This window comes from Polyodon spathula, chromosome 9 (assembly GCF_017654505.1).
Source record: "Polyodon spathula isolate WHYD16114869_AA chromosome 9, ASM1765450v1, whole genome shotgun sequence".
Lineage (NCBI taxonomy): Eukaryota > Metazoa > Chordata > Actinopteri > Acipenseriformes > Polyodontidae > Polyodon > Polyodon spathula.
The window spans coordinates 19,299,036-19,322,594 of record NC_054542.1 but is presented as its reverse complement, the minus strand read 5'-3'; the positions used below and the strand labels follow the sequence as shown (position 1 = coordinate 19,322,594).

General features: G+C 39.2%; 1 protein-coding gene across 1 annotated transcript in view; it reads left to right on the top strand.

The window, feature by feature from the left end:
* The first annotated feature begins 633 nt into the window (after positions 1 to 633).
* The window catches only part of LOC121320472 (serine/threonine-protein kinase LATS2-like), a 42,797-nt gene continuing 19,871 nt past the window's right edge, over positions 634 to 23,559 (top strand). Inside the window, exons 1-2 of the mRNA XM_041258818.1 lie at positions 634 to 811; positions 10,353 to 10,912. Of these exons, the coding sequence (XP_041114752.1) occupies positions 10,586 to 10,912 (327 nt within the window). The 5' untranslated portion in view covers positions 634 to 811; positions 10,353 to 10,585. The remainder of the gene's footprint in view (positions 812 to 10,352; positions 10,913 to 23,559) is intronic.

Here is a 23,559-nt window from a genome sequence, read left to right as displayed (position 1 = left end):
GAAACTAGAGAAAGGAAACAATCAGCAGCTAGACAGGCACTGAGGGATTTAAAGATAAACTGTCCTTAAAATTACTTTTGTCTTATAATAATAATAATAATAATAATAATAATAATAATAATAATAATAATAATAATAAGCACCGCCCAAGTGTTGTGTAAAACACTGACGTACAAGGATGCGTCACGTGACTACTTTGGAACGCTAACAATGCAATGAGTGTCCAACTTTGTACTGTAGGGAGAAAATGTAGTCTCATCAGAATTCTACCTGGTATTGAATGTTTCAGCTTCTCTATTATTATAAAATAAATAACACATTCCCACCATAGGCGGAAAAAGGTAACTACGATTATTTGTTTCAGTAAATGTTATTTATTTTAAATGGCAGTGCATTCTACTGAGTTATAATTTGGATGATAACGGATTAGATATTACTACTAATAATAATGATGTTAACAATAGTTATAGAGCGAATGCCTATTGCCATGTTTTGACATGTGTTGAACACTCAATGTGGCTGGGAAAATGTCAACATTCTGCATACAGCAGGAGGAGGGTAAATACATCTTCACGCGTCTAACGGTTGGTTTGATGAAAGTCTAAATTCTCTCTAGGTTGGAATGTTGGCGTTCCCACTGTAGAGCTGTGTTCCACTCACTCTAGTTACTTACTAGTTCTAGATCAAAACTTTCAGCATTGACTCAAAAAAAAGTTAGAAACTTGACATGGGCTTTGAAACGCCTTAGAAAATAACATAACGAAGACGAAATGAAAACTTTTGGGATTAGGAAAAAAAACGCAAAACAATGGTAATGTATGAGGAATTCTTGTTTTCCCGACTTGCAGAGTATTCCGTGTAGCCGATTAAAAAAAAAAAAATGTGTCTGGCAAGGTCTCCACGTATCTCTCTTAGTTTATTAAATGACCTTTCTTTTATATATCCAGCACGATTTGAGATTATTATTTAGTAGAAAGCGTTGGAATTACAGGAGTAAAAAAGAAACCTTGGATTGTGTGTTGTGAGTAGCCTGCAGAATTCCATTATCTGTAGTTGGAGTAATTTTCAGGGACGTACTGTACACGCTGTAAAGGAAAAATACCAAGCCCGAGTTTCATTGTTTAAAAGCAGGGTTTATCATTCCCACGTGTATATGATATATTTAACCTGTTATTAGTATTACCATGTTTATACATTCTAAAAAAAAAAATAACAAAAAAATCCTGTGATATTTATTTGAGTTTTGTTTATATAATGTTTGTTTCAGTGTTCACCTGTTATTATTATTATTATTATTATTATTATTATTATTAGTCGTAGTAGTAGTGGTGGTAGTCGTGGTATAGTGATGGTAGTAATAGAGGTAGTGGCAGTACAGTGGTAGTGGTTTTAGTAATTTGTAGTAGTATTGTGAAGTGTTTACTGGTTTTGTAGAATAACACTATCTGTGTGTGATACCGTAATCAACACAAACAAGACGCACCATCCCTTGAGTTATTGCAGTCGGTTACAGGCCCAGAATAACAGCAGTTGGTGTGTGGACCAGTAACACACACACACACACACACACACACACACACACACACACACACACACACACACACATATATAAAATGTGTGTGTGTGTGTGTGTGTGTCTAGTTATATAAGTATGAGTTTTAGTGGCTCACTCTGATAAGGGCAAGTCTCAGGCAGTAATTTTGCCTGCTGCGATTATTTGTTAAATAATTTATATAAAATATGCAATGCAACTATTTTTAAATAGCATGTTTACACAGCAGATAGTTTGAATAAACTTAAAATAAGAGGATAGATGGTGTCTCGCTTTGTTTCAATTTGGCAAATTTGTCACCACTACTTTGTTTGTAGCGCTCCAGATGTTTTGGGTCATCAAGTAATTTACTCTGCAATTTAGACACTAAGGTCCCATTTTTAGAGAGAAAATAGAGATTGCAATGCATTTCTTGAAGCTTGGCTGTTAAAACTGGAAGAAAAAAACAACATAGAATCAATATGGGTCAGAATAATAATGACAAAAATTCAAAGGGCATAATAATAGGGGAATGCTATAGACCGCCAAATTCAGACACCATGCAAAATAATCAGTTATACAGTGACATTAGAAATGCGTGCAGCAAGGGAGAAGCCATATTATTGGGGAATTTCAACTTCCCCCATATAAAATGGGAAAACCCGATGGGGAGCACGACAGACGAAATTGAAATGGTGGAAATGACAAATGACTGCTTCCTAACACAATTTGTCAAGGCTCAGATGAGAGGGGAGGCATGCTTTTCAAATATCGAAGACAGAATAACTAAAACAGAGGTCAGAGAACCATTGGTAAACTCAGACCACAACATCGTCTCATTTGAAGTGCTTTTTAAAACCCCAAAAGTAATAACTAAAGCTAAGGTTTACAATTTTAGGAAGGCAAACTATAAAGGAATGAAACAGACTAACAGAAGTAGATTGGATTAAAATGGAGAAAACATCCACAAAAAAAGGTTGGCTGTTTTTTAAAAATGTAGTACTAGAGGCGCAAAACTATTACATCCCAAAAGTAGACAAATCTAAATCTAAAACAAAATTGCCAAAATGGTTTGATAGACCAATTAAATAAAAAAATATTCAGAGAAAAAAGGCACTTTACAGAGCGTTTAAAAGGGACCAAGAACAAAGTACACAGAAAGCGAACTGCAAACACTAGTCAAAAAGGAAGTTAGAAAGGCCAAGAGAGAGATAGAAATGAGCAACGCTAAGGGGGCTAAAACTAATACCAAAATTTTTTCCAGTATTATACAGCAAAAAAATATTCAAAAGGAGGAAGTAAAATGTCTAAGAGATACAAATGGCAAAATCAAAGATGAAGAGAACAAAATAACAAATATATTAAATGATTACTTTTCACAAGTTTTTACAAAGGAGGAATGTCAGAATGTCCGATGTCGGAACCTGTCTGACATCATCAAAAAGACGTCAAGCACAGGTCTCTAGTCGTTTTTTCTCCAGAAAAAGCAGAGAAAACCTTTCAATGGCCGACTGAGATTGATAGAAGACGAGAGAAGCCGAAAAAAAGGGGCAGATCTGAGCAATACCCATAGCCCCTGCACCACAGAGATAACACGGACACAAACAAATAAGATAGCTGCTTCTGCATCCAGTGCTCAAAGAATATCGCAGACATTTGCAGAGCTTTTTGAGATGTTATAGTAATAAATAATGACATTGCATTATTGAGGAGTTTGGTGATAAAACAAGTAATCAGGAGAGGATTTATCAGTATGCACAACTATGAAGAGGTATGTGAAAAATACAGTGAATAAGGGGTGGGCTTGGCTGGAGATGCAGTACTGAGTGCCCTTTTGATATGCAGTGCCTTTTAAACCTGTTTACTGTGGGGGGAAAAATGCTTTTAATCCACGTGTGTGAAAATAAATTGGACCTGACACGCCTAACAGGCGCTGAATAAATGGCCCGCTAAGTGTTAAATTTGAATTTTAAAAACCATTCAAAAAGCGGCTATGGTGGTGCTAGTGTTAATGACTTAGATTCTGGTACAGTAAGCAAACTTGGTAAATTTGCAGACAACACAAAAATTTTAAACGCAGCTGTGACACAATTTGGAGGAGTGGCAATTTATTGCACACAGGCAATAAAAATGTGCAATATATATACAGTACTGTGCAAAAGTTTTAGGCAGATGTTAAAAAATGCTGTAAAGTAAGAATGCTTTCAAAAATAGACATGTTAATAGATTATATTTATCAATTAACTAAATGCAAAGTGAGTGAACAGAAGAAAAATCTACATCAAATCCATATTTGGTGTGACCACCCTTTGCCTTCAAAACAGCATCAGTTCTTCTAGGTACACTTGCACAAAGTCAGGGATTTTGTAGGCATATAGTCAGGTGTATAATTAAACAATTATACCAAACAGGTGCTAATGATCATCAATTCAATATGTAGGTTGAAACACAATCATTAACTGAAACAGAAACAGCTGTGTAGGAGGAATAAAACTGGGTGAGGAACAGCCAAACTCAGCTAACAAGGTGAGGTTGCCGAAGACAGTTTACTGTCAAAAGTCATACACCATGGCAAGACTGAGCACAGCAACAAGACACAAGGTAGTTATACTGCATCAGCAAGGTCTCTCTCAGGCAGAAATTTCAAGGCAGACAGGGGTTTCCAGATGTGCTGTCCAAGCTCTTTTGAAGAAGCACAAAGAAACGGGCAACGTTGAGGACCGTAGACGCAGTGGTCGGCCAAGGAAACTTACTGCAGCAGATGAAAGACACACAATGCTTACTTCCCTTCGCAATTGGAAGATGTCCAGCAATGCCATCAGCTCAGAATTGGCAGAAAACAGTGGGACCCTGGTACACCCATCTACTGTCTGGAGAAGTCTGGTCAGAAGTGGCCTTCATGGAAGACTTGCGGCCAAAAAGCCATACCTCCGACGTGGAAACAAGGCCAAGCGACTCAACTATGCACGAAAACACAGGAACTGGGGTGCAGAAAAATGGCAGCAGGTGCTCTGGACTGATGAGTCAAAATTTGAAATATTTGGCTGTAGCAGAAGGCAGTTTGTTCGCCAAAGGGCTGGAGAGCGGTACACGAATGAGTGTCTGCAGGCAACAGTGAAGCATGGTGGAGGTTCCTTGCAAGTTTGCGGCTGCATTTCTGCAAATGGAGTTGGGGATTTGGTCAGAATGAGTGGTCTCCTCAATGCTGAGAAGTACAGGCAGATACTTATCCATCATGCAGTACCATCAGGGAGGCATCTGATTGGCCCCAAATTTATTCTGCAGCATGACAACGACCCCAAACATACAGCGAAAGTCATTAAGAACTATCTTCTGCGTAAAGAAGAACAAGGAGTCCTGGAAGTGATGGTATGGCCCCCACAGAGCCCTGATCTCAACATCATCGAGTCTGTCTGGGATTACATGAAGAGAGAGAAGCAACTGAGGCTGCCTAAATCCACAGAACAACTGTGGTTAGTTCTCCAAGATGTTTGGGCCAACCTACCTGCCGAGTTCCTTCAAAAACTGTGTGCAAGTATACCTAGAAGAATTGATGCTGTTTTGAAGGCAAAGGGTGGTCACACCAAATATTGATTTGATGTAGATTTTTCTTCTGTTCACTCACTTTGCATTTTGTTAATTGATAAATATAAACTATTAACATGTCTATTTTTGAAAGCATTCTTACTTTACAGCATTTTTTCACACCTGCCTAAAACTTTTGCACAGTACTGTATATGGGAGATATTAAAATGGAAGAAGGAATCTATGAAAAAGACCTAGCCATTTATGTTGAATCAGAAATGTCTTCATCTAGACAATGTAGGGAAGCTATAAAAAAGGCCAACAAGATGCTTGGATATATAGTGAAAAGTATTGAATTTAAATCCTATTTAGAATATTGTGTTCAGTTGTTGTCACCTTGCTACAAAAAGGATATTGCTGCTTTAGGAAGAGTGCAAAGAACAGCAATCAGAATTATTCTGGGTTTAAAAGGCATGTCATATGCAGACAGGCTAAAATAATTGAATCTATTCAGTCTTTAATAGAGAAGACTACGCAACGATCTGATTCAAGCATTCAGAATTGTAAAAGGTATTTGCAGTGTTGACCCAAGGGACATTTTTCCAACCTGAAAAAAGAAACAAGGACCAGCGGACATAAGTGGAGATAGATAAAGGGGCATTCAGAGCAAAAAATAGGAGGTACTTTTTTACACAGAGAAGTGTGAGGGTCTGGAACCAACTGTCCAGTAATGTTGTTGAAGCTGACACCCTGGTATCCTTCAAGAAGCTTCTTGATGAGATTCTGGGATCAGTAAGCTACTAACAACCAAACGAGCAAGATGGGCCGAATAGCCTCCTCTCATTTGTAAACTTTCTTATGTGCTTATTTGCACTGTATGTTTTTTTGCCACCTAATTATACGTCTCTATTTTCAACAACAGCAGATTCATTTCTCACAAAGCCTTTTGCCACTTGTACTTATGACTGATTCAGTTGAAGCTGCAATTGATTTTCAGGTTATTTGACAAGCCAATTAGTCACATTCCAATAGTCTGGACTTCCATTTAACTGGAAAACAGTGAGGAAGCACACATTTCATTGCAACAATAGGAAAAAAGGAAAGAAAAAGAAAGTCTTAGCCACCCAAGTTGAGGTTTTGCTTGATGAGGTTTTAGTACATCAAACTGTTCTGTCTGGAGCCACGGCTAAATTTAAAATATGGAAGGAAAGAACTGAAAAAATAAATGCAACTTCTTCCATAAAAAGGTCAATTAGCGAGATCAAAAAAGATTCTGAAAGAAGCCCATTTGTTAATTGCAAAATAGAACCAATTACAGATTTCAATTGCTTAAAATGCCATTGCGCAACTTAGTTATATAACTTTGAAAAACACATTTTGCCACCTATCTTGTGAGGCAAAGGTGTTTTGAGACCTATTTTTCACTTTGCCCCCTTTTGAAAATCAGGCACTAAGTGAGTAAAATGCACTTTGTGAGAGACATTACCTTGAAGTCATGAGTACCTTCAATAAATATTGTACACATATATGGCTTTCCTTAATTAAAAAAAATCCAACAATGTCTTTTTCGCAGCCATTAGTTCTGCCTTAATAATATTACTGTGCACTGAAATCATCCGGGACGGATGTGATTCTTATAAGCAGCTGATTCTTAAAAGCTGACCAACATGATTACTGTGGTGGTGCTGCAGAATCAGTATGTTAGTTTGAAAGTGAAAGCTTTTTCCCTGTAGTGTAATGGATTGACCACTAGATGTCGTGAGTTCCTGCAAATCCATAGTTCTTTCCTTAACGAATTAAGGAGAATGGTCAATTGGTTAACTGCTTGTTAAAGTTAATGGTCACATCGATATAAACGGCTTAATCGATAGCTTTGTGTTGAGGGTATAGAGGAGTAAGGAAGTGGAAGCAGATGTAAGAGAAAGAAATCAAACCCTAAGAGCGAGTAAGAGACCTGGCTGTTCCCGTTCGACACTGTGCAGATAAGTAGTCACTGTGTGTTTGTAGTTCCTGGGGGAACGTATCAACTGTTTTGATTTGTATTTGTTTATTTGGGTAAATGGCTTATCCGTCCTGATGTCAGACAGGGACCACTCAAAGTATTGTTTAGTTAGGGCTCCAAATGAGAGCTAGCTTTATTTTGTTTGTTTGTTATATTATTTATTTATAAAACCAACACCAGTTTTAAACTGTAAATCAAGACTCCGGCCTGATCATTTACACTGCCCTTGGCCGCATCACTTTACAATTAGCAAAAATGCCTCCGCACATCAGCAGTTTAAATACAGTATACAAATGTCAATGGTGCTCAATCACTGAGGATAATACATCAGAACAAGTCCTCGTGGGTAAGCAACTTGTTATACGATCACGATTATGGTTACTCAAGGCTGCAGAACCCTATTTTACTACAGTGTACTTGAGAAGCGATTGTATTGTGAGGGTGTGTAGTTCAACTGCCATGCAGTGTTTCGTGTAATGGCCTTTGAATTACCACTGCATTTAAGCATCTGTGGCTTGCTTTTTTTCAGTTGTGATGCAAATCTCACAGTTTTTCGTTAAGCGGAGATGCAAAGCTCCACAATTGCCTTCCATCACCGTGCCACAACCCCTCTACTTCTACATGCATGTCACACAATAACACTGAAGTACTCTGTATGTACTTAATGAATGTGTATTCACTTTACTGAAACACATTTTCACTTACAGAGAACACAAAAAAACATACCTGCACAATGCAGTGGCGCCCTCACTGTCTGATTACAAACAACGCAGTGTTTCCTGCATCATTGCTCTATCCACGCTGCTGTAGCAGATATTTACTTAATTTAGTTATCTAGGGAATTAATCCCAACTACTAATTTTGTTTTAACTTGTATACCAATTACTGCCCCCAGATGGAAATAATCACAATAGGAATACAAACAATGGACTCTTTAGAGTAGTATCCATTGAGTTCAGATCCATTAGTCCTGGTGAAAATGTAACATTGATACAATATTATACTGCATTATTAATTAGTACCATGTGTAGTAACAGATCAAAAACAAATGCACACACTGGTTTAAAAGTATAACTACCTCAATTTATTTATAACACAGACTAACATAAAATAGAGAATTCCTAAATACTAGTGGTCAAACTAGCTTAATGTGAGAAGAAAAGAAAATTTAACATTCAGTATTGCATATCAAATCTGAATTCGTACCACAATACATAACAGTCAGAAATGCTTTCATATAACCTTTGAATTCAGAATATGTAATAACCTGGGTTAATATACATTTCAACAAACATTTAGATAAGGAATCACATGCTTAATCTATGCGCCAATTGAAGTAATATGAAAAGTAGAGTTTATATGTAATAGTTACACGACAAGGTTCCCAGTGTTGCAGTCAGCAGGGATCCGATCTCATTAGTTAGTTGCAGCTGGATGTCTTGTGGATTTCATAGCAACGGGAACTTCACTCATGCTGTGACGTAATTTATTTTAAACAAATCTATATATGTATTACATACTTAACTTGCACTGTCAGTCTCTCCGCTAAATACACTATCCAACCCTGTAAATGCTTGTCATGAACACTGTCAGACGTGACTCAGCTAATCATTCATGTTCCACCCACAGACTGCATCCATCTCTCTGATTGGACAGTTCAATACAACTCATTATTGTTATTGGTTGTTGTTATGTTATTAATAATGCTATCCTTTTTATACTAGAACTTAAAACAGCCAATTATAGCGCTAGGGGAAGGGACTTGGTAATTACATTTATGTAGCTAGGTTAGGGATTTTGTTTGGTCTAGCAGCAAATCTCCAAACACCCAGAGACTTCATGACAGAACCCAGACCCTGAGACCGAATGGAAAAGCCGGAGTCTGGTCTGCTGTCATTCAGAGCAGGAATGAAAGAACAGAGGGAGTGATTGGAACTCTGCCCGAGAACCAGTGGGCAGACCACGGTTTGCCCGGTCAAAGTCTGAAATAAGTTATTTTCGTTCTTATTTCAGGCTTTGCCCAAAGTCACGGGCAATTCGCATTTGGGGTTTGCACATAACATAGTTTTGTCTTCCAAAAACTCGGTTGGCAAGTAGGTGAATTGGTAGGTTAGGTTGATGGGACTGAGATGTCGCAAGTGAGTGAATTGAAACGTTTTTTTTGTTTTTTTTTCTGCACCGGCAATTTTATGATCCGTTCTCTACAGTAGCTACTGCATGCAGTGTATTAACAAATGACCATTGAGTTGCCAGGTACATGAAGCTTGATTTAAACTTAATTCAAGCAGTGCAGCAACATTTCTAATTGTATTCTTTGTGCTTTAAATTTAAATATCATACGTAATTCACAGTTTTTTAAATGCGTAAAACACAGAGTACGCAGGTTATCTGGAGCACTGGGCCTAGTGTGTCACTTTTTCAAAATTGGTAAAAAGTATTAACTGTTACATTTGAATTTATTTGATATTTGTCATAAGAGTTATTTCGTATTGCATCTTTTAGTTTCCTTGTGTGTTTTCACACATGTAGTTTGACTTTAGCACATCTCTGTTTTGTAATCTCCGTTTAAATTCGATACCACTGTAGCACTTGCTGTGAAGGATGTAACCCCATTACAAAATGCCATGGGCACGACCCGCCCAAATTCCAAAAGCACAAGTAAAATACCATTAAATATACATAATTGGAGGCTAGAAGGTACTGTACAAAACCCAGGTTTTAAAATCCAGTTTCTCACCTCTTATTAGCACTGTCCAGCTGTCTGTGTTGAAGATAATTGGTTCTTTGATTGTTTTTTCCTGCTATCTAATCACTTGCTAAATCACATGGGCTGACTAGTTCAATGGAGTGCAACTTTTACGTCTGAAGTTAAAATTCTGTAAATATAGTCCAAACTTGCCATCATCATTAGTAAACGTTAATTCACAATGAAGCAGATTAAACAAGGGGACCTATTTTGAAAGGTTTGCCTCATTTTTCTTTTCTAAAAGAAGAAAGTTGTGTTAGAATTATAAACTATAAACCACTCAGAACAACGTGCCTACAACTGTGTAATTTCTGTCTAGATTTTTTTTTTTTCTCCAGAATCTGGTGATACACTGTTTGGAGGGGCCTGTCCTTCCATTTGTGCATACCGTTTGTGTCCCACTTCTGTTGTTATAGTTACATACTGTGTGGATAGTGACCATGGTGATCCCCTTTTACGATAGCTCTAATATTGTATAATCAGCTTTGGCAGGCGATCTGTATTTCTGTATGAGTTTATTTTTATGTTTGTGTTTTTCATTGTTTTAGGGGAAGACCTGAGGCAGAATGGAGACTATTAAACATATTGTCCTGTATTACGACATGGTTCTTTATGTGAGTCCTTAAGTGGAAACTCCAGAGTCTTAATAAGAACTGCATGGTTCCAGTATGAAAGTCAATTAAGTTGTTTTCCAAGAAGTGTGGTTGCGCAGAATGGTGCAAGTGTGGCTTTCTACTGGACTTTAAAGGCAGAAAAAGGAATTCTATAACCTGGATTTACAATGAGGCCAAAGACGTTCCCTGCCACTTCGTACCCTGGGAACGGCCGCCAGAGACTGCAGGAAATCCGAGAGGTACTGAAACCACCTCCCATGCCTTCAGGCCAGAGCCTGCCTTGCGAAAGTCAGCCTGACTCGAAAGCCTCAGCAGGGAAGGACGCAGCTAGGCAGCAGCAAATTAGAGCAGGGCCCAAATTTGGCCCATATCAGAAAGCCCTGCGAGAGATCAGAAACTCATTGCTGCCATTTGCAAATGAAACTGGACACTCAACAAGTGTAGAAGTGAACAAACAGATGCTGCAGGAGTTGGTGAATGCAGGATGTGACCAGGTATGTGATGCAACATAATCTATGGAGCACCATTTGTGACAAAACAATTAATGCAGAAATCCGTCAGTTAATTTATCAATTCATAAATAATTACTCAGTTTGTGCAGCAATGCATATAAAAGGTCAGATGGGCTTCTGGGCAGTGTTCCCTCTAAGCTTTCTCAGTTACAACTTGCTGTTTTGACTGAGAAAGGGTAAATTATCAGTGAGAAACCTTCGGCCACGCATTAACCCTTTTAATATATTTTTGTTGCATTATACAATTTTGAAACAATATTCCAACACAAGTATCTCAACAATTTTACAATTTACTTTAAATTTAAACAAGACATTTATTGTGGCTCTGCCTCTGATTTTGAATCATCCTCTGATCCTATGCAGCCCTGCCAGTTGTTATCATAGATATAGACTGCATGCTTGAAGGGGAACCCAAACACCTCTACCTAACTTTATGCCAAATTACTCTTTTATATATCTAAAAACAGAATTGATAAGTAGTTTTCAAATTTAGCATTAAGAAACGGTTCATTTTGAGTACGTTTTTCAGACTCGGGTATTTCCGTGACCAATCGGATCGATGACATCATAGAGTGAACATATTTTCGTACTTCTGTCTGTTACCATTGGTAGAGCGTGTGAGAGACAGCTAATTAAATTGATCATTATAACCTGTCCATGTGTTGCATGTGGTTGTATCAACACAAACGAAGGCAGATTTAAACTGCACAAGTGACCAAAGGTTGCCAGGGTTTGGACAGCCTTCTGGAGGAAGCCGACAAAATGCTTGCACTTGTACTCGGCCCATTTTGAGTAGCAGTGCTACGAAACAACAGCGATTGCTTGGTCCTGTGGTATCCAGCCTCGACTGAAGATCAATGCGTGTCCCACAGTTAGACCAAAGAAGGAATCAACTGTAGCAAAATCAATACCATCTCATCATAAATGTGTGAGCCTCTTGACAAAACACAGCGGGCTGAGCGGGTCTGATTTCGATACCAGTGAGGGCTTGCCTGTGGGTATGCCTGCTTATGTCACCGTTAGATTTACTGACGTCAGCTGCCATTTCTTTTACCCACGAAGAGGAAGACAGTATGAATCTGGACCCCAGTTTTTCCACAGTGTTCACTTCGACCCCCAGATTAAAGAAACGGTTGCAGATGGAAGATCAAAATTTTGAAAGAGAGAGAATAAAAGGGTGAGTAACCATGTCATATTGCCCCTTGATTTATGTATATTTATGTAATCCGCACTTATATATTATTGTAGCCTATATTTATTTATTTATTTATTTAAATATGTTTATTTACAATAGTTGTCAGCAGACCGATTCTATATTAATATTATTAGGTAAGGATACAGTATGCAAAACGTTAGAAAACAAACAAGCAGAGGTACAGTGAACTGCATCATGATCGCAATGTAAAATGTACTATTTTAATAGAAATGCATCATTCATTACAACATATTTTCTTCTATTTCTGCATTTGTGTTATTTGCTAAGTTTAAAAAGAGGTTTGTCACCAGACAGAATGTGTTTTATGAATAAACGTTTATGTTTCTGTCAAAATATGCGATTATTCGGTGCTGAGTGCAGTGCTTGTGTCCTTCACCACAAGAGCAAAGCGACCAATTACCTATATAGCTAGAAAAAAGACTGAAATTGTTTCAACATCACTAGATATCCTTGATTTAATTACGAAAAGGACATGGATTAACAATGCTAGTTACAGTTTTAAAGGGAGGTAGAGGGAACAGAAATAAACATTGAAAAGTAACAAGCTTATATAACAAGAGTTCTTAAAAGAAAGACATTTAACGAACTATGAAATTAAATAATAATATTTTTTTTTGTAATTCATCGTAATAGGAAGGGTTTTATCCAAAGCGACCAATTTATACAGCTGGGCATTTTTTACATAAAGAGCGATCTGACTCAGTGATGCAGGCTGTCTTGCTCAAGTGCAACAGCAGAGCACCAGGGATTGAATGCATCGTAGTGTGGTGTTTTTTTTTTTTTTTAATAACATTTAATCGCATTTAATAAAAACGATTACTTCAGATCAACAGGTATGCAGTTTGTTTATACACGTTGTAGTATTAATGCAGATAAAATAAAATACAAAAAAACTTACCAGTCTATGCTGTAGGCGATCGTCTTCATCGATGTCCAACTTGCTTTCGTCAGATGCATTGCTTTCGGTTTCGTACAGCTCAAATTGATATGGCTGTATGCCACACACACCATCAATGAGCCCACTGCCATCCAGAAAAATGCCCTCCCCATTACACTGATCACTTTCATTAACTTCTGAAGAAGTACAGTCAGTGAAATCACAGCTTCTCTCCAGTATTTTCAATAATATTCGCCATCTTTTCCACCACCAAGTTCACTCTGTGACTTCACAAGTCAGATTTCACCGTCTGTTCCTTGTTGGAAAGAGACCTACTGTAACGCTGTTTGTAACCCAGAAAGGAGTCATACAAAATCCAATATTTATAATTTTATATCAAGGCAGAATAGGAAGAACATTTTTTAGTGTTTTTTCTAGAACAAAAAAATGTGTTTGGGTTCTCATTTAACTGGTGGCCTGCATTAAATTCCATTATACTACTGCATAAAACACTGGCTTCTGCACTGCCTTCAATTGTAACCCTCTTTAGGGCTACTAATTGTTCAATTCTTGGGGTACCAAATTCCATTTTTCAAAAATGACCAATTCCATTTATTCCCACTTTTTTCAACATATTAATAATTAAATATGGCATTTGAACATAAATATAATGTTGCTAGTTAAAATAAGCAAATTTAATAAATATTACCACAATTCTTTTTCAATCAGACTCTTGTTGCTGTAAGGGGCTGGGCAACATTGCCACAGTGTGTATTTCTGTGTTATATGTTGCATGTTGTGTGTTAATATTGGTGTATAGTCGTTGGTACACGGGATATAATATGGGTTACAAGCACGAGTGCTTAAAATGCATATTTAGACACTGGGAATTGCTCTTTATTAATTCACATGCAGTTGTACCGAGACTCCAATTGAATGATTAGCAATCGAGTCTCGATACAGCTGCATAAAAGCAGCATGTTTTCACTCGGGGTTGTGTGTTCGGTGAGTGGAGAATGAGTGTGGAGAGGAGAGAATTAAAAACAAAGAGAAGGAAAAGTAAATACTTGATTTCACTCACTGTGGTTGTCTGTTCGTCCGCTGTGTGTTAGTGTCTGTTTCGTTTAGTTTTAATTCATTTTGTTTGTCTGTTTATTTTGGCCGTTTTAGTTTTATTCAAGTGCCGTGTCCTGTTTTTGTGTGCTGTTTTTCTGTTTAAATCTTTTATTTTGTTTATTAAATGGTCAGCACAGCCAAGCGCTCAGCTTCACTAAACTCCATGTCTGTCTATTTTGTGTTGGTCCCTGTTTCTGGTCTGACGTCACCCGCTACAGCTGTCTTTGTGACACTGTAATAGTAAGTAAAACAGCTGAAGACATTTCAAACCTTTCATAATGTTTATAGACATCACTTGGCTCATTACTGGCATTAAAATAAGCAGGAAAACGTAAGAATTCTGTTACAACAGTTCAGAAAACCAAATGTCCAGCACAGTTGTGAGAATCATATTTACAGTCTTCCACTAACTCATTAGTTCAAGTGTTTTGAAAAGACCTGTTTAGCTTATTGCTGGCATTTACAATAACAATAAAACATATAAAACAGTTTACTAACAGTCCAGCAATGTCATGTGAGAGTAATCATGTGTACAGTACACCACAAATTAAGTTTTACCAGCATTATAATAATAACCAGGATAAAATATGAAACACTGATAAAGGCGTGTTGACTGACTCATTGCTCTAAAACAGATTCACTGCTATTTATTACCAGATTGTAATTTAACTAGCGCCCCCTTTAATGTAAACGCATAATTAATCCTCTCAATTGTTTCTTTCCTAATTCTGCAGTGTCATTTGCAAGATTTAAGAAGAGGCGTGTCTCCAGACAGAATGTCTTTATGAAACCAGCGGTGTGTAGTGTAGTGACTACATCCTTTACACAGTAGTGATTAATTTCCTTTAAGGATTGTATAGCTAGACAAATAGTTTTGAGCTCATTTCTTTATCGTCAGAAAATATAATTCAACTAAGGAACAGCCCTGGTTTAAAATTGCTAATTATAGCTTCATTAAAGGCAAGTATCGTGAAAAGAAATAAACTAAACATTAATAAAATACGCAATTCATTTCTCTTTCTTCAGGAAAGCTCCGCCTTGAGCGCAGTACCTTAGTTCTTAGCTTTTCAGCATAGAAGAATGCAGTGCTTTGCCATTGTTGCCGTCTTGTTTGCTTTCTTATTCTCTACGTGTTTGACTGGCATTATGATATTTAATGGTATTGACTCATACATGATCAAGCGAATTACATCAAAACTTTAAGAATACTAGCGCACCATCCTCATATAGACAATCAGATTTCTTTTAGCTCTGTCTTACTGAAACATTGCTTTTTTTTCTTTGTTGGTGCAGCCGCCATATTGAGTTTCAGCAGAGACATGGAGTGAAGTCACATGATAAATAAACTAACAAAAAAATGAATATGGAATTCTTCAATTACTATACATCCAAATGTAAAAGTGTTATTTATGTTTACCAGAGTATTTATACTTGTTAATAATGCAGGAAGAGTGTGCTTCACAGATTTTAGTATTCAATTATACAAGTTAAAAACTGTAACATTCATGAGCAGCACCCTCTATAGAGGGCGAATCGCCAGACGCCTGCTTTGCCCACCCTATACCAGTCGATTCGCTGGTGCCCGAACTTGCTCTGCACTAATGTAACGTGCATTTTTACAGAGAGAAATCAGAGAATCAGCTGCAAGACAGACAAATATGCTTATGTTAATGCTTTGTAAGAATGGTCTCAGAATAATAGGTTGGAGTCTCGATTGAGGTTGATATTTATGATAACTTGCAAAAGTTGGTAAACTGAGTACGAAGGTTGTTGCTGCGAAAAATGCGTGGATTTTAGCCTTAGAGGGAACTCTGCTTCCTGGTGAATCGATTACTCCACGATTTAACCTGCGAGTTTACGAATTAAAGGATGAATTGACAACTGTCAATCTCACACTGTGCCAAAAAGTCATAACCATTTCTAGCCAACTGGAACTGGCACCAAAATAAAAAAATTAAAAAACACAGAATCAGCCTCCTACGTACACAGTATGAGAACAGCTACGACTAATGCCTTTAAACCACAGGCAAAAACGATTCTACGAAATTGCATAGGGTAATCAGATATACACAGTATTTTTTCAGTAGAGTAATGTATAGTATTGTATTCACGGTAATATAATAATTAAGGAATACGTTTGAGTTTCAGTGGAATAGGGCAGAATACAGTTATTAATTTTGATTCACGAATGAGATTTTGGATAATTTTATCTGATTGTCATATTGGTACTAATAGATTCTTGATTTAAATAGTTTTGTTAGGGTTTTCTATTAACACACATTTTTTTAAGCTTATGGGTGTGTAACACTATGTTATTTATAGCTGAGTCATGAATACTGTTAGCCGTATTAAAGTCTTGGCAATTAGCAGCTTAGTAGAATCATTATCATAGTTTTTGTGTCAGTGGTTTAAAGGCAGTAGCAGCTATGCTTTTGATCCCTTGGGAGATCCGGGATGGTATGTCAGATTGTAAATACATGCAGCACAAAAACCAATAGGTGTATAGGAAGAAGTTTCACAATGTCTCTTTGCTGAAGTAACGTGATATTAAGGTGGCCAGTTTACCCACCATCTTCACCAATCAGTTTAGGCTGCAGTACTAGAACCTGCCGATCCATCCCTCTGATCTCTCTCTAAACACTGATTATACTGATCTACCCCTCTGACTATACCGATCTACCCCTCTGACTATACCGATCTACCCCTCTGATTATACCGACCCCTCTATACCGATCTACCCCTCTGATTATACCGATCTACCCCTCTGATTATACCGATCTACCCCTCTGATCTCACTCTAAACACTGATTATACCGATCTACCCCTCTGACTATACCGATCTACCCCTCTGATTATCTACTCTGATCTCACTCTACCCCTCTGATTATACCGATCTACCCCTCTGACTATACCGATCTACCCCTCTGATCTCACTCTAATATAATCTTGATAAATCGACCGATTTTGATATGGCTTATTAAAATAAAAATTTTATTACCGATAACTGATCTAAAAATAAAAAGACTGTCTCAGATCTACCCCTCTGACTATACCGATCTACCCCTCTGACTATACCGATCTACCCCTCTGATTATACCGATCTACCCCTCTGACTATACCGATCTACCCCTCTGATCTCACTCTAAACACTGATTATACCGATCTACCCCTCTGACTATACCGATCTACCCCTCTGACTATACCGATCTACCCCTCTGATTATACCGATCTACCCCTCTGACTATACCGATCTACCCCTCTGATTATACCGATCTACCCCTCTGATCTCACTCTAAACACTGATTATACCGATCTACCCCTCTGACTATACCGATCTACCCCTCTGACTATACCGATCTACCCCTCTGATCTATACCGATCTACCCCTCTGATATACCGATCTACCCCTCTGACTATACCGATCTACCCCTCTGATTATACCGATCTACCCCTCTGATATACCGATCTACCCCTCTGACTATACCGATCTACCCCTCTGACTATACCGATCTACCCCTCTGACTATACCGATCTACCCCTCTGATCTCACTCTAAACACTGATTATACCGATCTACCCCTCTGACTATACCGATCTACCCCTCTGACTATACCGATCTACCCCTCTGACTATACCGATCTACCCCTCTGACTATACCGATCTACCCCTCTGACTATACCGATCTACCCCTCTGACTATACCGATCTACCCCTCTGACTATACCGATCTACCCCTCTGACTATACCGATCTACCCCTCTGATTATACCGATCTACCCCTCTGATCTCACTCTAAACACTGATTATACCGATCTACCCCTCTGATTATACCGATCTACCCCTCTGATCTCACTCTAAACACTGATTATACCGATCTACCCCTCTGATTATACCGATCTACCCCTCTGACTATACCGATCTACCCCTCTGACTATACCGATCTACCCCTCTGATTATACCGATCTACCCCTCTGACTATACCGATCTACCCCTCTGACTATACCGATCTACCCCTCTGACTATACCGATCTACCCCTCTGACTATACCGATCTACCCCTCTGATTATCTACCCCTCTGACTATACCGATCTACCCCTCTGATCTCACTCTAAACACTGATTATACCGATCTACCCCTCTGACTATACCGATCTACCCCTCTCTCATCTACCCCTCCTATACCGATCTACCCCTCTGACTATACCGATCTACCCCTCTGACTATACCGATCTACCCCTCTGACTATACCGATCTACCCCTCTGACTATACCGATCTACCCCTCTGATTATACCGATCTACCCCTCTGACTATACCGATCTACCCCTCTGACTATACCGATCTACCCCTCTGATCTACCGATCTACCCCTCTGATTATACCGATCTACCCCTCTGATTATACCGATCTACCCCTCTGACCCCTCTGATTATACCGATCTACCCCTCTGACTATACCGATCTACCCCTCTGATTATACCGATCTACCCCTCTGATTATACCGATCTACCCCTCTGACTATACCGATCTACCCCTCTGACTATACCGATCTACCCCTCTGATCTCACTCTAAACACTGATTATACCGATCTACCCCTCTGACTATACCGATCTACCCCTCTGACTATACCGATCTACCCCTCTGATTATACCGATCTACCCCTCTGATTATACCGATCTACCCCTCTGATTATACCGATCTACCCCTCTGACTATACCGATCTACCCCTCTGATATACCGATCTACCCCTCTGATTATACCGATCTACCCCTCTGATTATACCGATCTACCCCTCTGACTATACCGATCTACCCCTCTGACTATACCGATCTACCCCTCTGATTATACCGATCTACCCCTCTGATTATACCGATCTACCCCTCTGACTATACCGATCTACCCCTCTGATATACCGATCTACCCCACTGATTATACCGATCTACCCCTCTGACTATACCGATCTACCCCTCTGACTATACCGATCTACCCCTCTGATCTCACTCTAAACACTGATTATACCGATCTACCCCTCTGACTATACCGATCTACCCCTCTGACTATACCGATCTACCCCTCTGACTATACCGATCTACCCCTCTTCCTATACCTGATTATACCGATCTACCCCTCTGACTATACCGATCTACCCCTCTGATTATACCGATCTACCCCTCTGACTATACCGATCTACCCCTCTGACTATACCGATCTACCCCTCTGATTATACCGATCTACCCCTCTGATTATACCGATCTACCCCTCTGATCTCACTCTAAACACTGACTATACCGATCTACCCCTCTGATTATACCGATCTACCCCTCTGATTATACCGATCTACCCCTCTGATTATACCGATCTACCCCTCTGATTATACCGATCTACCCCTCTGATTATACCGATCTACCCCTCTGATCTCACTCTAAACCTGACTATACCGATCTACCCCTCTGATTATACCGATCTACCCCTCTGATTATACCGATCTACCCCTCTGATTATACCGATCTACCCCTCTGACTATACCGATCTACCCCTCTGATTATACCGATCTACCCCTCTGACTATACCGATCTACCCCTCTGACTATACCGATCTACCCCTCTGACTATACCGATCTACCCCTCTGACTATACCGATCTACCCCTCTGACTATACCGATCTACCCCTCTGACTATACCGATCTACCCCTCTGATCTCACTCTAAACACTGATTATACCGATCTACCCCTCTGACTATACCGATCTACCCCTCTGACTATACCGATCTACCCCTCTGATTATACCGATCTACCCCTCTGATCTCGATCTACCCCTCTGATTATACCGATCTACCCCTCTGATTATACCGATCTACCCCTCTACCCGATCTCTGATTATACCTACCCCTCTACCCCTCTGACTATACCGATCTACCCCTCTGATTATACCGATCTACCCCTCTGATCTCACTCTAAACTCTGATTATACCGATCTACCCCTCTGATTATACCGATCTACCCCTCTGATCTCACTCTAAACTCTGATTATACCGATCTACCCCTCTGATTATACCGATCTACCCCTCTGACTATACCGACTCTACCCCTCTGACTATACCGATCTATCTACCCCTCTGACTATACCGATCTACCCCTCTGACTATACCGATCTACCCCTCTGATTATACCGATCTACCCCTCTGACTATACCGATCTACCCCTCTGACTATACCGATCTACCCCTCTGATTATACCGATCTACCCCTCTGATCTCACTCTAAACACTGATTATACCGATCTACCCCTCTGATTATACCGATCTACCCCTCTGACTATACCGATCTACCCCTCTGATTATACCGATCTACCCCTCTGATTATACCGATCTACCCCTCTGATTATACCGATCTACCCCTCTGATTATACCGATCTACCCCTCTGACTATACCGATCTACCCCTCTGATTATACCGATCTACCCCTCTGATCTCACTCTAAACTCTGATTATACCGATCTACCCCTCTGACTATACCGATCTACCCCTCTGACTATACCGATCTACCCCTCTGACTATACCGATCTACCCCTCTGACTATACCGATCTACCCCTCTGACTATACCGATCTACCCCTCTGACTCTAAACACTGAATCTGACTATACCGATCTACCCCTCTGATTATACCGATCTACCCCTCTGATCTCACTCTAAATACCGATCTACCCCCGATCTACCCCTCTGATTATACCTATCTACCCCTCTGATCTCACTCTAAACTCTGATTATACCGATCTACCCCTCTGACTATACCGATCTACCCCTCTGACTATACCGATCTACCCCTCTGATCTCACTCTAAACACTGATTATACTATCTACCCCTCTGATTATACCGATCTACCCCTCTGATATATCTAAACACTGATTATACCGATCTACCCCTCTGATTATACCAATCTACCCCTCTGATTATACCGATCTACCCCTCTGATTATACCGATCTACCCCTCTGATTATACCGATCTACCCCTCTGATTATACCGATCTACCCCTCTGACTGATTATACCGATCTACCCCTCTGACTGACTATACCGATCTCTAAACTCTGATTATACCGATCTACCCCTCTGATTATACCGATCTACCCCTCTGATTATACCGATCTACCCCTCTGATTATACCGATCTACCCCTCTGATTATACCGATCTACCCCTCTGATTATACCGATCTACCCCTCTGATCTCACTCTAAACACTGATTATACCGATCTACCCCTCTGACTATACCGATCTACCCCTCTGATCTCACTCTAAACACTGATTATACCGATCTACCCCTCTACCGATCTACCCCTCTGACTCTACCGATACTGACCCCTCTGATTATACCGATCTACCCCTCTGATCTCACTCTACCCCTCTGATTATACCGATCTACCCCTCTGATTATACCGATCTACCCCTCTGATCTCACTCTAAACACTGACTATACCGATCTACCCCTCTGATCTCACTCTAAACACTGATTATACTACCCCTCTGATTATACCGATCTACCCCTCTGATCTCACTCTAAACACTGACTATACCGATCTACCCCTCTGATTATACCGATCTACCCCTCTGATCTCACTCTAAACACTGACTATACCGATCTACCCCTCTGATCTCACTCTAAACACTGATTATACTGATCTTCCCCTCTGATTATACCGATCTACTCCTCTGACCTCACTCTAAACACTGATTATACCAATCTACCCCTCTTATTATACCGATCTACCCCTCTGATCTCAGTCTAAACACCGATTATACCAATCTACCCCTCTGATCTCACTCTAAACACTGATTATACTGATCTTCCCCTCTGATTATACCTATCTACTCCTCTGATCTCACTCTAAACACTGATTATATGTGAATGGTAGATTTAACAGCCCTCTATACAAAATGTTAACACATTTGAGCTATTAAAAATAGATTTACAGGCTTACTTTTTCTAAGAAACCTGAACAAGGTCAATAGGAAAAAATGTATGGGTAGCCATACATTTATGAAGCCTTCAACTTGTAGGCCCACAGTTTGAAGTGATCCCTGTGGCCTGAGTAGAAACACACTCAGTCTCCTGTCAGTTCAGGATATTTGATCAGCCCTGAAATAAATTTATGTATGTGTTTGAGAGGATGAATTCTTTGTCCATTCTCTAGGTCAGTACAATGAAGGCCTTTGTGATAGAGGGGAATGCTGACAAGTATTTAGTACAGTAGAATCTAACTGTGCCCTGTGTTATATCTCAGAGATAATGAATCGCCACCATACTTGAGACTAGTAGCAGTGGGCCATCAGCACTAAAGGGCCAGCAGTCGACATGCTTCCCTGTGGAACTCGGAGGTCATTTGTTTGTAGCTCAGCTCGAGAGAGTAGTTTTCGAAAAACAAAAAAATCCCATAGGATTGCTGCACTGTTCCAATGACCCTGCAGAAGAGGTGAATAGTTTTAAAGTTAATTTATGTACATTTTATGTACTTTTCCAATGCACCATTATTATTATTATTATTATTATTATTATTATTATTATTATATTATTATTATTATTATTATTATTATTAATTAATTTATTTTTATTTATTTTAAGTAATTAAAGATTTTTAGTCATTAATGTTTTTTATTGTAGGATTTGTAACATGTTCTTGGCATTTATTTATTTATTTATTGTTTTTTACTTTTAATTGGAGAGATACACTAGATTCAGATACGCACACACACACACACACACACACACACATTAGATTTTTGGTTTGCAGAGAACATCGCAAAAAGCTGATTATTACTATAGCAAGCAACAGTGTTTTGGAATATGTTTTTTATGGGAAGACAGAGCTGGAAGTTTGGTCCACTTTACTGTGGCTTTACTGGCTTCGCTTTTATCAAGTCAGGAAAGAGAATGGGAGAAGTACTGACCAAGTTCTACATCTTCTGTTCTATATATATCAAGGTATATCAAGGTAAAAGCACCTCAAAGTGCATTGTGAAAGCATTAAAAGCACAGTAAAGAAAATTGTGTATACAAAAGTACAGTAATAGCTATGGTAACATGTAATAAATGGGCTAGTATAAGCATGGCAAACTTCAAAATGACCATGCAAATACACCATGGTAACCTCTTCTAAGAGAAAGGCAGTATGGCTGTCACCATCATCTGTATGCTGTCACTTAAAATTAAACCATTTCCAATCCTCTGTTTGTCCCCTTTTTGTAACTGTGTCACTAGCATATTTCTAAAAGTATTTGTAGTGTTCCTTTCAAAACACCACACCCTAGACTCCAGTTCATTCCTCAGACCTTGAGACGGCAGCTGCAGTGTGGGAGCGGCTTGTTCCCCTGTGGAATCTGCTTGCGCTCAGCTATGTGCGTTAGTATGTGAATAATTCCTTTAAGGCCCCTCT